The 14965-nt window shown below is 43.0% G+C and overlaps 1 protein-coding gene across 6 annotated transcripts in view; it reads right to left on the bottom strand.

Moving 5' to 3' along the window:
* The window catches only part of ABLIM2 (actin binding LIM protein family member 2), a 337722-nt gene that overhangs the window by 137706 nt on the left and 185051 nt on the right, over window positions 1-14965 (bottom strand). For 4 of the 6 annotated variants that reach the window (XM_033950046.1, XM_033950053.1, XM_033950038.1 and 1 more), the window contains 4 exons: window positions 12449-12550; window positions 7595-7648; window positions 2043-2095; window positions 850-994 (listed from right to left, as the gene is read on the bottom strand). In XM_033950046.1, the coding sequence (XP_033805937.1) occupies window positions 850-994; window positions 2043-2095; window positions 7595-7648; window positions 12449-12550 (354 nt within the window). The remainder of the gene's footprint in view (window positions 1-849; window positions 995-2042; window positions 2096-7594; window positions 7649-12448; window positions 12551-14965) is intronic. The other 2 variants (XM_033950066.1, XM_033950058.1) reach the window with 2 other exon arrangements.

The raw sequence follows: 14965 nt of genomic DNA on the forward strand, positions 1-14965 counted from the left end.
AAAAGCGAAGACTTAGAGGGGACATGATAGAGACTTACAAGATCATGAAGGGCATAGAGAAAGTGGAGAGGGACAGATTCTTCAAACTTTCAAAAATCACAAGAACGAGAGGGCACTCGGAAAAATTAAAAGGGGACAGATTCAGAACCAACGCTAGGAAGTTCTTCTTCACCCAAAGGGTGGTGGACACCTGGAATGAGCTTCCAGAGGGTGTGATAGGACAGAGCACGATATCGGGGTTCAAGAAAGGATTAGATAAATTCCTGAAGGAAAAAGGGATGGAAGGGTATAGATAGAAGAATACTATACAGGTCCTGGACCTGATGGGCCGCCGCGTGAGTGGACTACTGGGCATGATGGACCTCTGGTCTGACCCAGCAGAGGCAATGCTTATGTTTTTAATCCAAATGAAGCTGGAGATGAAAGAGCACAACCATGAGTTTCTATTGTGAAAAACAAAGGGTTTGCTTTGAAGAAAACAATATAAGCATATCGAAGAGGACAGAAAGTAACACAGTATTATAATGCTGATGGGAGAGGGTGAGAGTTTTAAATGGTATCCAATAAGAGTATGGAAGCCAATGTTCCTTTACCAACATGGTCATACTTTTGGCATTATAGAATAGTTTGACCACAGCCATTTTCAATTAACTCTTGTTTCCTGATGGTTGTAAGTTTTGAACCCTGAAGAATAGAATTACAGGAATCCAAAAGTGAAAGAACGAAGGAGTAGACAAAAAGTACTATGATCCAGGATACAGTGTATATTTGGGTACTGTATATAAGATGACTTCATGCATAGGTCGAGGGGCAATTTTAGACCTAAAAATATAGTTTTAATACACTCACGTGAGTAAATTGGCTCTGTTTGTGTTCTGTGATCTGGTTCCCTGTGTGATCCAGGGCTGTAAGATAGTGATTGCGAGTCCAGATCTGTTGAGTTACAAGTTCCAGCTTCCATTTCGCCTTTAAGAATTAGCCAACTTGTCTTCACCTGAAACAGAGCACAATTCAAATTTATCATCTAATCCTAAAAGTTAAGTTAAACAACATGCACTTTGTAATTAGTATCAACAGATATACATACTAGTTTGACTGATTTTCAACTGCACAGACACAAGGAACATTAATCACCTGCCATCAGGACAAAAGGTTTCATTTATCGTACTTTCTGATATATATTCTTTTTTTTTTCATTAATTTTTTTGTGCGTTACTCATTTGCTTATAAAAGTTCTAATCCTCTTTATCCAAAATACAGTATTCCAAGCTGAGTACAAAATAAACCTAACACCATCGTAAATAAACATGCACATAATAAACATTCAGCTTAAAAATCAACAATCAGTGATGGTAAATAAAATCAAACACCGAATAAAGAATGTATTTTGGATTTAGCTCACATCTTTATGGGTTGACAGATGGTGTCTGAAAATAAGGTGTCATGGGCCTTCATAGTAACTTAGGAAAAGATGGCAGAGTAAGACTACAAGTCTACAAAGGTGTAATCTCGGCGAGAGGGAGAATTAGAAGGGCTTGAGCATGCGCAGATGCATGCTCAAAGCCGGCAGAGACTGGGAAGAAGAAGATCTTCAAGCAGCACCGGCACATGTGGGCTGCGTGCCGGTGCCAAAGGGGGGGTGAGTTAAAGTTGGTCGGGCGGGGGGTTCCTGTTCTCCCGGGGGGGGGGGGTGCCGATTTGAGCGGGGGGGGGGGGCCTTTGCGAGCAGGGGGGGGCGGTTCTCATGCCGGTGCCAGACCGGGGGGGGGTGAGTTAAAGTTGGTCAGGCAGGGAGTGCCTGTTCTCACGGGGGGGGGGGGGGTGCCGGATCATGCGGGGGGGGGGGGGGGGGACTTTGCGTCCTGGCCTCGGAGGGGGGGGAACATATCAAAGCAAGTTTCCATTGATAAATGAGCATTTTGGATTACGAGCATGCTCCTGGAACGGATTATGCTCGTAATCCAAGGTACCACTGTATTAACATAAATCAGATCATGCAGTAAATAGGTAGAAAGGGGTTGTAGCCGGAACTGAGATAATACCTTCCTACTATCTTGATCAAAGTGTCCATCATCCCCTTCTGATCGTCTCATCCCTGAAAAACAAAGTTAATGAACAGCAGTTTAAAAATTGAAACACTGTATATTTCTGCTACTATTGACATGAATGGGGTGGGGGGGGGGGGGGGAGAAAAACTCCGTAACATCCAAATGACATAAGACCTGAAGACATAGGGCTCCTTTTATGAAGCCACGGTAGCGGCTTTAACGCGCTAACCCCCGCGCTAGCCTGAAAAACTACCGCCTGCTCAAGAGGAGGCGGTAGCAGCTAGCAGTTTAGCACGCGCTAATACGTGCGTTAAACTGCTACTGCGGCTTCGTAAAAGGAGCCCATAGTATTGTGTTTGGAACGTGTATAACATTTTAAATATGAGGGGATGCTGAAAAATTCTCAGCCCAACCAACAAGAGAATGACTTGGATATGGTTCGATCAATGATCTAAAAAAAAAATGTCAAAACCTAGAATTTTGTGTCTGCAAATTGGCACTTAAAATAAGATAACGCTCTTTTCAGCTGCCGTGGCAAAATAACGCTGAGTTTAGGAAGTTGGTTGGTGGGGCTGAGAACTTTTCAGCACCCCTCGTATTGGACTTTACAAGGCCCTAACATGTGTCAAATAAGACAAATTGTTTAAAATGTTGACATTCCAAAGATGGCAATAATATGGCGATACTCGAGAGGGTTCAAAGAAGAGCAACAAAAATGATAAAAGGCATGGAAAACCTTTCATATGCGGAGAGGCTGGAGCTTTTTTCCTTGGAAAAGCGGAGACTTGGAGGGGACATGATAGAAACTTACAAGATCATGAAGGGTATAGACAAGGTGGAGAAGGACAGATTCTTCAGACTTGCGGGGGTAATAATAACAAGAGGGCACTCGAGGAAATTGAAGGGAGACAGATTCAGAACAAATGCTTGGAAGTTCTTCTTCACTCAGAGGGTGGTGGACACCTAGAATGCGCTTCCAGAGGAGGTGGTAGAGCAGAGTACGATTTTGGGGTTCAAAAAAGGATTGGACGAATTCCTGAAGGAAAGGGGAATTGAGGGGTATGGTTAGAGGGATACTATACAAGGTAAAATGTTGTATGTAAAAGATCACTAACAGGTCTTTGACCTGGAGGGCCACCGTGGGAGCACGATGGACTTATGGTCTGACTCAGCAGAGGCGATGCTTATGTTCTTAATTTATCTTCACACTATGGACCTGGGAGAAGACAAAGATAATGGCGTTTTTCTGTTAGCTCTCCACTTCTCAACGAAGATTATGTTACCATCATTAAAACACTCATGCAATAGTGTTTGGACCCCTGACCTCTGGGTTTTACCTGTTATATACTTGGTCTTGTAAGACTGTATGTATTTATAAGCTGTGTATGTGAATTGTGAGTTGCTTTGGTTAAAATAAAGTGGATTATAAATGTTTTAAATAAATAAATAAGGGGTCCTAAGGCGCGCTAACTGATTTAGTGCACACTAAATGCTAAGGCGTCCATAGAATATAATGGATGCCTTAGCATTTAACGCGCCTTAATAAGAGGACCTCTAAATAAGAAAGCCAAAAGTTTCTATTTCAGCTAGAAGACAAGTTTAACCGTGAATGAGCGGGAGAACACTGTATATCAAATCCATGACCAAAATAGATGGGAATGTGTGTGGCTGAGAGAGAGAGAAGAGCAACAGAGTAGAAGAAGTCCATAAATGGGAAGAATTAATATATTAATAGATTTATGGACTTTGGCAGCTTAGGCTCAAGTATGGACCTTGCTGGTGTTATCGACCATCAAAGTAATAAATCCATGAATCCTAAGATTACATCAACATCCATTAGCAAATTATTTTTAACTTAACAGAAAAAGATACAAATTCACTTCAATATATGATTTCAAATCTAAAATCTAATTCCGTGTAAAAGTGATCTCAAATAATGTAAAAAATCAAACATAATGGGGCTCATTTTCAAAACAGAAAGACGTCCAAAAATGCATAAGAACATAAGCAGTGCCTCCGCCGGGTCAGACCGCCCAGCAGTCCGCTCCCGCGGCGGCCCAAACAGGTCACGACCTGTCTGAATCACCAGAAGGGGCCCCCTTGCCACCTTGGTTTCCTATTGAGTCCTATCTTCCCATCGAAGTCCTAACCCTCCGGTCTTGCACATGCACGACCTAGTTGGGTTTCTATACTTATTTTCTGGTTAGCTTTCTCAGTATCCCACGATCCCTTTATCCCTCAGGAATCCGTCCAGTCTCTGTTTGAATCCTTGTACCGTACTCTGCCTGATCACTTCCTCCGGTAGCGCATTCCAAGTGTCCACGACCCTTTGGGTGAAAAAAAACTTCCTTGCATTTGTTTTGAACCTATCTCCCTTCAGTTTCTCCGAATGCCCCCTCGTACCTGTTGTTCGCTTCAGCCTGAAGAATCTGTCCCTATCCACCCTCTCTATGCCCCTCATGATCTTGAAGGTCTCTATCATATCTCCCCTGAGCCTCCTTGGACGTTTAAATCACCAAAACATCCATGTGCCGATTTTCAAAACTTTTTAGACATCTTGCAGGTCATGTTCTCTCTAGTGCATCTAAATCTTAAGGGATGGGTGTTAGAGGCGTGTTTTGGGTGGGATTAAGACATCTTTAAGTGATATGAAACCTTTTTGAAGACATCCAGGGCATCATTTAGACATTCAGAGCTATATAACTGTTTTAAAAACACATAAGGGCCAAAAAGTTACCCAAACTGACCGGATGAACACTGGATGCATGGAGGTATAAGAACATAAGAAATGCCTGCACCGGATCAGACCTTGGGTCCATCTAGTCTGGCGAACCGCACACGCGGAGGCCCAGCCAGGCCTACCCTGGCGAATACCTTAGTTACTCGTATCCCTCAATGTGTCTTACAAGAAGTTGTGCATCCAACTTGCCCTTAAATCCTTGAATGGTGGTTTCCTCCATAACCTCTTCTGGGAGAGCGTTCCAGGCGTCCACTACTCGCTGTGTGAAGCAGAACTTTCTGACATTTGTCCTGGCCCTGTCCCCCCACAGCTTCAGTCCATGACCTCTTGTCTGAGTCACCTTTGACAATGTGAATAAAGTTGTTTCCTGCTTTATTTTGTTGAATCCTTTCAGTATTTTAAAAGTCTCTATCAGATCCCCTCGCTGTCTCCTCTTCTCGAGGGTGAATAATCCTAGTTTTCCGAGGTGATCTTTGTAGCTCAAGTTCTCAATACCTTTTACAAACTTCGTCGCTCGACTCTGCACTCAGTAGTATTATATCCTTCTTTAGGTAGGGAGACCAATGTTGGACACAGTATTCCAAGTGTGGTCTTACCATCGCTCTGTAAAGCGGCATTATGACATCCTCAGATCTACTCATGATACCCTTCTTTATCATGCCCAACATCCTATTTGATTTTTTTGCTGCCGCTGCGCATTGAGCCGACGGTATGACCCTCCCAACATTCCCCCAGTGGTCACTGACCCCCTTCCACCTTGCAAAGATGTGAAAGCAGCAATACATGCCAGCCTCTTGGCAGCTGCAGATATTATGGGAAATCCTAGGAGAGCAGCAAGCAGGTTTATGGAGTAGCTTGGTGGGCAGTGTAGTGAACCAGAGAGGGGGATCCAGACTCATATCCCACCCTTCCTACTACATTTATGGTGGAAAAAGTGAGGTCACCAAAACTCACCCAAAACCTACTGTACTGCCATCTAGGTGACACCTGCAGCCATAAGGTCTATTGGGGTGGTAGACAGGTGGGTATAGTTTTTGGTGATGGGGAAGGAGGTTTGGAGAGCTCACCATACACTATAAGGGGGTTATGGTGAAATGTGTACCTGGCATTCTTTATATGAAGTTTACAGCAGTGCCCTCTAAGGTGCCCCACTGCTCTTTTGGCATGTCTGTGTGGCTAGTCCATTAAAATGCTGACCCTTCCCATGTCCAAATGGGCTTGTTTTGGACATTTTGCATTTGGAAATTTTGATTTTTGAAAACGGCCAAAAGAGGTAGACATCCTAAAGGCCAGAACATCTAGACAAGTCGTAAAATAAATAAATAAATAAAAAGGACAGACATCTTACAGTTTCGAAAATGGTAATTTTCCCACCCCAACTTTTGTATATCCTTGCGGAAATGTCCAAAGTCAGATTTAAATATATTTTTATTGGATGAACAAATCACAAGAGAAACAGACAGCAGCCAAGCCAAAAACAGCAGATAAGAAACAGCAATACAGATGAACAGTGTAGCGAGGCAAAAATCAAACAATCATACAAAGAACTCTCATGAAAAGTCCAAAGTTTGTGTTTTTATACATAACTACAAAAATACAACCCCCCCACCCTCCCCCCTGCATCCTAGAAATCAGACCCTGTCTAGAAAGAACTCCAACACTCCAGATAAGCCACCGATTTAAGATGATATCGAAAATACTCCTCAATGATTTTAAAGCCATCTTTTTAATTTTCTTGCATACTGGCATGGTAAAAGAGCAGTGATTAACTCCCCGGTATTCCAAGCCTGAATTATCACAGAAAATACTTGGATGTGGTATATTTGAAATGTATGAACTAATCACACAAGTTCGAACGTAAAAAAAAATATCTATAATCAAAAACACACAGTAGCTGATACAGGGACTAACCAACATTAATTTAAATTAGTGGGGCAGCGTGGAAAATAAACGCATAAGAGTTTGTATCAGCCTGCTACTCCATTGTACAAGTATCTGTAACTGTACCAGCTTGTTCTCCTGATCATATGCTGATTGGCAAGTGGACTATGCATCTTAAGGATATGTTTCTCTTGGATTTACATTTTTTGTTATAAGTTTTTGGGCGAATTGATGGTAGATTGAGATTCTTTTGAATAAAGACAGGAGAGTTAAAATGGAGTTTTTTGACCAAGGATGTGCTTTCTAGTTCAAATAAAGTTATTTTGAAGTTAGGTTATTCCCTTTGGATATGTTTTAGTTTGATCCTGGGTGACACTGAGGTCTTTTTCTCCACTAATTTAAATTATTGTTGGCTAGTCTTTGCATCAGCTACTGTGTGTTATTTGGATGGTATTTTTGATTATAGATCTTTGAAATGTAAACAGGCAATCACAATATCACATTGTGCTGATCAAAGTTCATTCAAATGACTATTAGCATTCAAGGTCCATATATTTAGTCATTTTGAATAATATTGCTCAACATGACCGCGCAAATAAACATGCACTTATCTTGGTTTGTGTAGACAGAACTTTAAAATGTAGGACTGGTATACTGAATAACCTTCAAAATTTTGTGCTAAAGGTAGTGACATATGTTGCCTATGGTTAAATCCAGGTCTGCATATAGTTCAAAAAGGCATATGATGCTGCTAAACTGCTTTAAAAACAATGTTCAAGATAATGGTATATCTTTTTTCAACATGAGCATTTCAGCATCACTTTAATTTTCTTAGTGCTAGCTTTGTAATGCTAATGTTGGAGAGATGTGCTTTCTCCAAGGGCATACAGAGGAACTGCATGAAGAAGAGCAAAGAGGACTGTACCATGCTGTCTGTAGATAGGGGGTTTCCTATAGATGTTATCTTTTACTCCAGATTCTGAAGGAGAGGAAAGAAAAAGGAAAATATGTAAGAGTGAGGCAACCAATTTATCTTGCAACCTTTATAATTGTTTTCTATAAAAATGTACAATAATGAAATCATTTATCCTAACTGAAGTATCTGCCATTACACTGTAAAGCAATTGTCATTAATTTGAAAAAATGTTGGCTGGCTGAAATGGAAGAGCTGAAAATAACTCTTAAAACATATCGGTACTTCTTTTACAGATGCACTACTGCAGGGGTAGGCAATTCCGGTTCTCAAGAGCCACAGGCAGGTCAGGTTTTCAGGATATCCACAATAAATATGCATGAGATAGATTTGCATTTCAAGGATACAGTGCAGGCAAATCCATCTCATACATATTCCTTGTGAATAGCCTGAAAACCTGACCTGCCTGTGGCTCTCGAGGACTAGAATTGCCTACCCCTGCACTACTGGATGCACCTGATGATTTGGGAAACATTCAGCTCGACTTACAAGCATTCCCATAGACTAACGATTTTTGTCTACTCTTTTATCAGTGGCATAGCCATAGGTGGGCTGGATGGGCACAGGCCCACCTACTCTGGTCTCGGTTCTACTCACCAGTTGAAGATTCCTGGCATCTCTCCCTCTCTGCCCCCAGGTGATTTTGGGTTTACTTAACTCTACTCCCTTGCCACCTCTCCATCATACATAAGAACATAAGAAGTTGCCTCCACCGGGTCAGACCAGAGGTCCATCGCGCCCAGCGGTCCGCACCCACGGCGGCCCATCAGGTCCATGACCTGTCAAGTGGTTCCTGCCTCATCCTAAAAAACCTATCACTACTTCTATCCGTATCCCTCAATCCCCTTATCCTTCAGGAATTTATCCAAACCTTCTTTGAATCCCTGTAGTATCTTCTGCCCTATCACAACCTCTGGTAGTGCGTTCCATGTGTCCACCACTCAGCAACACATTTTCCCTGCTTGCACCAGCTCGAACCTTCCCTCCGATTAGGGTTACCATATGGCTCCAGAAAAAGGATTGAGACATCTGGGTTTTACTTCCATTGAAAGCAATGAGGACAGATGAGATCTGGGTTTCATTTCCATTGTTTTCAATGGAAGTAAAACCCAGGTGTCTCAATCCATCCTCCTTTTTCTGGAGCCATAGGGTAACCCTTTCTCTGATGCAACTTCCATCAGAAGAAAAGTTCAGAGCCGGCACAAGCAAGGAAATTAAATAAGTTGTTGCTTGCTGTTGGCAAAGATCTAAAGGATTTAAAGTTACTGGGGAAAACGGAGGAGTTGAGTTACGTGACTCCCCAATTGCCTGGGGGCACACAGAGAGAGAGAGAGAGAGATGCTGGGCTGGGAGACAGAATTGTTGTGCCCACCCACTTAGGGCTCAGGTCCTCCCAAATTTGGGTGTCTGACTACATCCCTGCTCTTTATGGAGGATGAAGGATACATTCATTAGATATTTTTCTCTTAGAATGGAGATATTTGTTCTTTAAAAGTCAGATCAGCTTGTGGCCCTGAGCTCAGAGCTGGAGATCTGGCTTTTTGTTCCCTGCTGACTGCTGTTCTTCACCTTGCCTAGGGATGAGTAGGTCTGCCTACCACTAGCTGCTCTCAGAATGAGGTCAAGCTCTAGTGCTAAGAACAATATCAAAGAACAGCAGTGGAAATATCCAGAGACAGCGGAACACAGTTTTGGTTTATTTATTTATTTAGTCAATTTTCTATACTGTTCCCAGGTGAGCTCAAAATGGTTTACATGCATTTATTCAGGTACTCCATCATTTTTCCCTATCTGTCCTGGTGGGCTCACAATCTATCTAATATACCTTGGGCAATGGGGGGATTAAGTGACTTACAAAGGGTCACAAGGAGCAGTGTAGGTTTGAACCCACAATCTCAGGGTGCTGAGGCTGTAGCTTTAAGCACTGCGCCACACTCTCCGACAAACCAATCTTTGGCTTTTCACCCAAGCTCTTGTTCGCTGATGCTGCATTGGACAAAACATTGGTTGGGTCACAGCCCCAGTTGCCCACCCCATTCCAAAGACTATGGAAATATCTATTTAGAAATTTGGATCCTGCTCCCTGGGATGTAAGAAGAGTGAAAGAACTGACTAGTACAGATGGAAAACAAGAAATACTGTAAGCCAGGGGTGTCCAACCCACGGCCCGCATGAGGCCCCGTGAAGTATTTTGTGCAGCCCAGCTTGCTCTTGAGAGCGATGAGGTGTTTTCCTCTGCCGCCCCGGGTATTTACCGTCTTGCCGGCTCCCTCCTCTGTCTTGCTGCAGCGTTTGCTCAAAGCCGTGAGCAGCGAATCCTATGTGCCTCTTGCGGCTTTGAGTAAACGCTGCAGGAAGATGGAGGAGGGAGCAGGTAAAACGGTAAACACCCATGGCACAGAAGGGAGGGAGGGAGAAGGGCATGTTGGGACTTGAGAGAGAAGCGCTGCCCACGGCTTTCAGCAAAAAAAAATGACTAGCAGTGAGGTCTGAAAGTAAACACCCAGGGCACAGCAGGGAGGGAGGGAGAAGGGCATGAGATTTAAGAAGATTTGAGAGGGAGGGAGCACAAACTTAGGAAAAATGATTGAAGGAAGGCGGGAGGGGCATGAACTTAGGACACAGAATGAAGGGAAAGACAGAGGGGAGCATGAGCCATAAGATGGAAGAATGGAGAGAGTGAGGGAAAGAGATGCAGAGGTGAGGGAGATAATAGAAAGGGAGAATTGGGTGTCTGAGAGAGGGAAAGAGGTGCAATTGGGGAGATAAAGAAAGAGGAGACCTGTTGGGCAGACAGAGGAGGGACGGAGACAGAGAGAGAATTATTGGACATGGTGGTGGGAGAGGAGTGAGGTAGAGATGCATGGGCACAGAGAGAAGGGGGAGAACATGCTGGGCCGAGGAAGCCTCCAGGACTCTTTTTTTTTTTTTGGGGGGGGAGCCGGATTGGGTGCCACATTGGGTGTGGGGGAAAGCTTATGGGACCAGAAACAGAGGACAGAGAGAGAGATGGTAGGCAATGGTCTGAAAGGAGAGAAGTTGGACCTGGGGTGGTGTGGAGGAAGAGGGAAAGAGATACTTGAAGGGAGAACTATTGGGAAGAGAAAGAAAGAAATGGTGGATCTGGGGAAGGGAGGCAGGTAGGCAGGGGGAGAGATGGGATAGGGGCAATTGGGAAGAGAAAGGGAGAGAAGTTGGATCTGGGGATGGGAGGGAGGGAGACATGTTAGGCCTGTGGATGGAAGGCAGAGAGATGCAGCATCTCTCTTTTTTTTCTCCATTTCATTGTTCAGCATTAAGGGGGGAGGGAAGAAGAAAAACAGAAAAGAGGGGGAGCAAAATGCTGATGGAGATAGAGGAGGAGAGATGGAACCATGGAAGGGCAGGAGGGAAGACAGCTGGGATAAGATGATGCTAGGGGATGGAAAGAAAGGGACAGGGAGTTATAGCCTGACCAGTGGAGAGAGGCAGAAAAGAAAAAGTTAAGAAAGCTGAAAGGGAAAAATCAATACGTTAGAGACAGGCGTAAGAAGGAAATGGAACGAGAGAAGAGGAGAAAAAAATGGACAGCAGACACTGGAAAGAGAATTAGTTGAGATAGAGAAAAAGCAGAAAGAGAAACTGGGACCAAGATGATGGAAAAACAAAACATCCAGACAACAAGGTAGAAAAAATGGTTTTTATTTTGAATTTATTAACTGGAATATGTTAGCTTTGGGATATGTGCATCACAATTATTTTTGTATTCAGTGGCTTAGTCATATACAGCTGATTTGGGGGAGGGACTGGAGCCCAAAATTAATGGATGGGTACCAAAGTTTCTCACTGCCTGAGTGCAATTTATAAATACTTGAGCTAGTGGGGATTCCCAAGCCCTGCCAACTGAAGACATCTTCTTCCAGTCTGGCAACTCAAAATCTCCAAGCTTTGCAGCCAATGGCAATATCCTCAAGCTGCATGCATGAATGCCAGGGGGGGGGGAGGGAAGGCAGCAGCTCTGCAATATTGCTGCCAGCTGCAGAACTTGGGAAGTTGGAGGGGGAGGAGGTGGCCATCAGTTGGCGAGGTTTAGGGATCCCTACTAGCTACAGCAGGGGAGATATTCATTTTGAGGGAGTCTAAGCTCAAAGTGGGAGGCCCAAAAATGCAGTAATATTTACCCTGATTAAACGATCCTCCATGTGCGCTGCTGACAGCTGATTAAGCATCCCTGCTCTGATGAGGCTCACCGTAGCTGTAATAGAAGTGAATGGGAGAACCAGGAGCATGCATCCCTGCTCATCAGAATGGGGATGCGGAAGCCTGTGGCTGCTCCCACTGTCAGCGGTGCACGTGGAGGATCACTCAGTCAGGGTAAGCATTACTGCTTTTTTGGGTTCCTCTCCAGTGTTCCTTTAATGAGGGTTTATTATTAGATACGTCTATCTTCTATATTAGTGATTGCAAATTTGGGACCTGCTCAACCTTTTTTTGGCTCATCAGTTAGTGCTGGTGTTGGTGCAGCCCCAGAAAAAAAATTTTCGGCCAAACCAGGGAAGCCAAAAGGTTGGACACCCCTGCTGTAAGCCATGCATAACAGTGTTCAGTTTAAAGGGAGATGGGAAAAAGAAAAGAAAAAAAAACCTTGCAAGGCAGGAAAATAATTAAAAAAAGGACATTACGGTATTTCAAAAGATTTTAACAGTTGGAATGTTATTTGATCAGAAGCAGTGATTAAAATGTTTATTCAACAGCACAGAAACCAATAAGAAAGAATACACAGTTGCAGGCAGTTAGAATTTTGAAAGCTAAGCAGCAAATGCCTACCTGGGATATGGAAATGTCTAGGAGCTTGCTGATAGGAGGAAGATGAAGATTTGCTGTCTGAATACATGGATAAGCTTGGAGTGCTCCGACCACTTTCACTGCCTCCAAGGGGAAAAGCAAAGAAAGCAGAAAAGAAATGGAAAGCAGAGTAGAGTATTTCAAGCATAAAGGCCTACTTATAATGACTTGCTAATCCAACATTATTTTAAATAAAAATAGGCAGGTAAATACATTCTGATATGTCACTGTGTAAACAGCACAGTTCAGAAAGTAAACTAGAACCCTTGTAGGTCATGATAACTTTTGAAGGATTCCAAAAAACATGTTCTAGTGAAGGGTGGTGGTCTGGAGCTATTTTGCTGATTTTTTCCCCCCCCAAACATGCATCACAACCTACAATAATTTCAGTCTTAAGATACTAGTAACTATCCTCTAGTGAATTAAGCAGTGAAATTGGAACTGTGGTGCTACTTAACACAGCCCTCACTCATTGAAAAGGAACATGTTCTGGAGCCTTATTCATTATTTTTTAATTTTCAAATTTTAACCAAGAAACCACTGTTCCAAGGCTGTATCTGCCCAAATGTCTGTCCCTCCCCCCAACCCCCCCCCCAAAAAAAAACCAATGAACACAAACACAGGCCCCTTTTACGAAGCCACATTAAACTTTATTGCTGGCCGCAGCGGTATTAGCTCCAACACTCATAGAATTCGTATGAGCATCAGAGCTAATACCGCTGCAGCCACGATAAAAAAAAAAAAGGGGGGAGTGTATGTAATTTTTAAAAATTGGCTTAATCCTTGCTGATAATTGAAAGCGCTATTAAAACCGATTAAAAATTAATTAGTCAGTAGGCGCCTACCTCTGTGATACCAAGGTGCCTACATGACAAGTAGGCACGGTTAGGGGCAATTCTGGGGTAGAGTCTGGGTGTGGATTGAGTTAGATGCCTACTTTAGGTGCACTCATTTAGGACAAGGAAACTCTAGCCTAAATGTCAGCATGCCTAAGGATTTAATGCCTCCTGGAAGATCACTTAGGCGGCACCGGTAGGCACAATTCTATAAATGCCACCTAGCGGTTGATTGACAACTGTGCCAAATGGCGCCCAGGCGCTGCTTATAGAATCAAGGCCACAGTGCACAGGATCTTGATTAGGAAGAACCCTTGGGAAAAAAGATAGATAAAGAATTCAAAGAAAAATACAGGTCTCTTTAGTTTCATCTCTTACTTAAGCATGGGCAATAGAGCGTATTCACCCTAGCACTGGCAGCTACTTTAGTATAAGAACACCACGGATAAAAGAGCATTAGGGTGGGGACTGAACAAGAGATGAAAATAAAGAGAAGACCTCTACCTCTATTCTTCTTATTAAAGGCATTTGAAAAAAAAAAAAAAATCTAAATGCTTTCAAGGGCAGTTTTCTTAGTACAACACAGAGTAATGCTCTATTGTGTGGGATACTGGAAAAGGAATCACTGAGACTAACGCATGCTAAATGCTAAGAAGCCCATTTTGTACCTATGGACTTTTTTGCATTTAGCAATGGGCTAAATCAGTGGTCTCAAACTCACGGCCCGGGGGCCACATGCGGCCCGCCAGGTGTTATTTTGAGGCCCTCGGTATGTTTATCATAATCACAAAAGTAAAATAAAACACTTTCTTGATCATGTCTCTTTAGCTATAAATAACAATATTATTATTAAGTCTTAGCCAAAAGGAAAGATTTATAAACTACAAAGAGTTTTATCTCATACAAAATTGTCATTTCTTTAATAAGACATTAACTATTTTTTTTCTGAGGCCCTCCAAGTACCTATAAATGCAAAATGTGGCCCTGCAAAGGGTTTGAGTTTGAGACCACTAGGCTAAATCTATTAGTGCACCTTAATAAAAGGACTCCTAAGAGTGAGATATAAAACAGACGCGTCTAGTTTAACAAGCTCTGAGGAAAACATTAAAGGGAACAAGCCGGAATAAGGTAAGCCTATATCCAATTGGTAAATTCACTTGCCGTGCTATTAATTCCTATATAATTGTAGTTATAGCCTTATAGAAAAATAAGGTTGGATTATCAAGTCATGAATCTATAATGCCACAGCCAGGCTGACGCAACTATATCTCAGAAAATTACTGATCTACCAATCTATTACCTGGTACATATCATTGTTAGTATAAAACAGAAAGCTACAATGAAATAGGGTAATCTGTTGCAGCTGGAGATGGAGCATATCTAGGGCTGATTAGTGATGAAGGTGCGATGGGTTATCTGCAGGAAAGACAGCTGCTCAGAACCCTAGTCCCCTCCTAGTAACACACTGCAGTTATTTGGGCTAGATTCACTAAGCAAACCGATCGTATACCGGTCAGTTTGCGACCCGATTCTACTCCGGCCCGATTCACTTACCTCTCTGCCGATCCGATTCCGATCCGCACATGCAAATGAGGGGAATGGCATGCCAAGTAGGCAGGGACGCGATTCACTAAAGAAATCTTGCACACTGACTGGGCTGGCC

This window comes from Geotrypetes seraphini, chromosome 1 (genome assembly GCF_902459505.1).
Source record: "Geotrypetes seraphini chromosome 1, aGeoSer1.1, whole genome shotgun sequence".
NCBI lineage: Eukaryota > Metazoa > Chordata > Amphibia > Gymnophiona > Dermophiidae > Geotrypetes > Geotrypetes seraphini.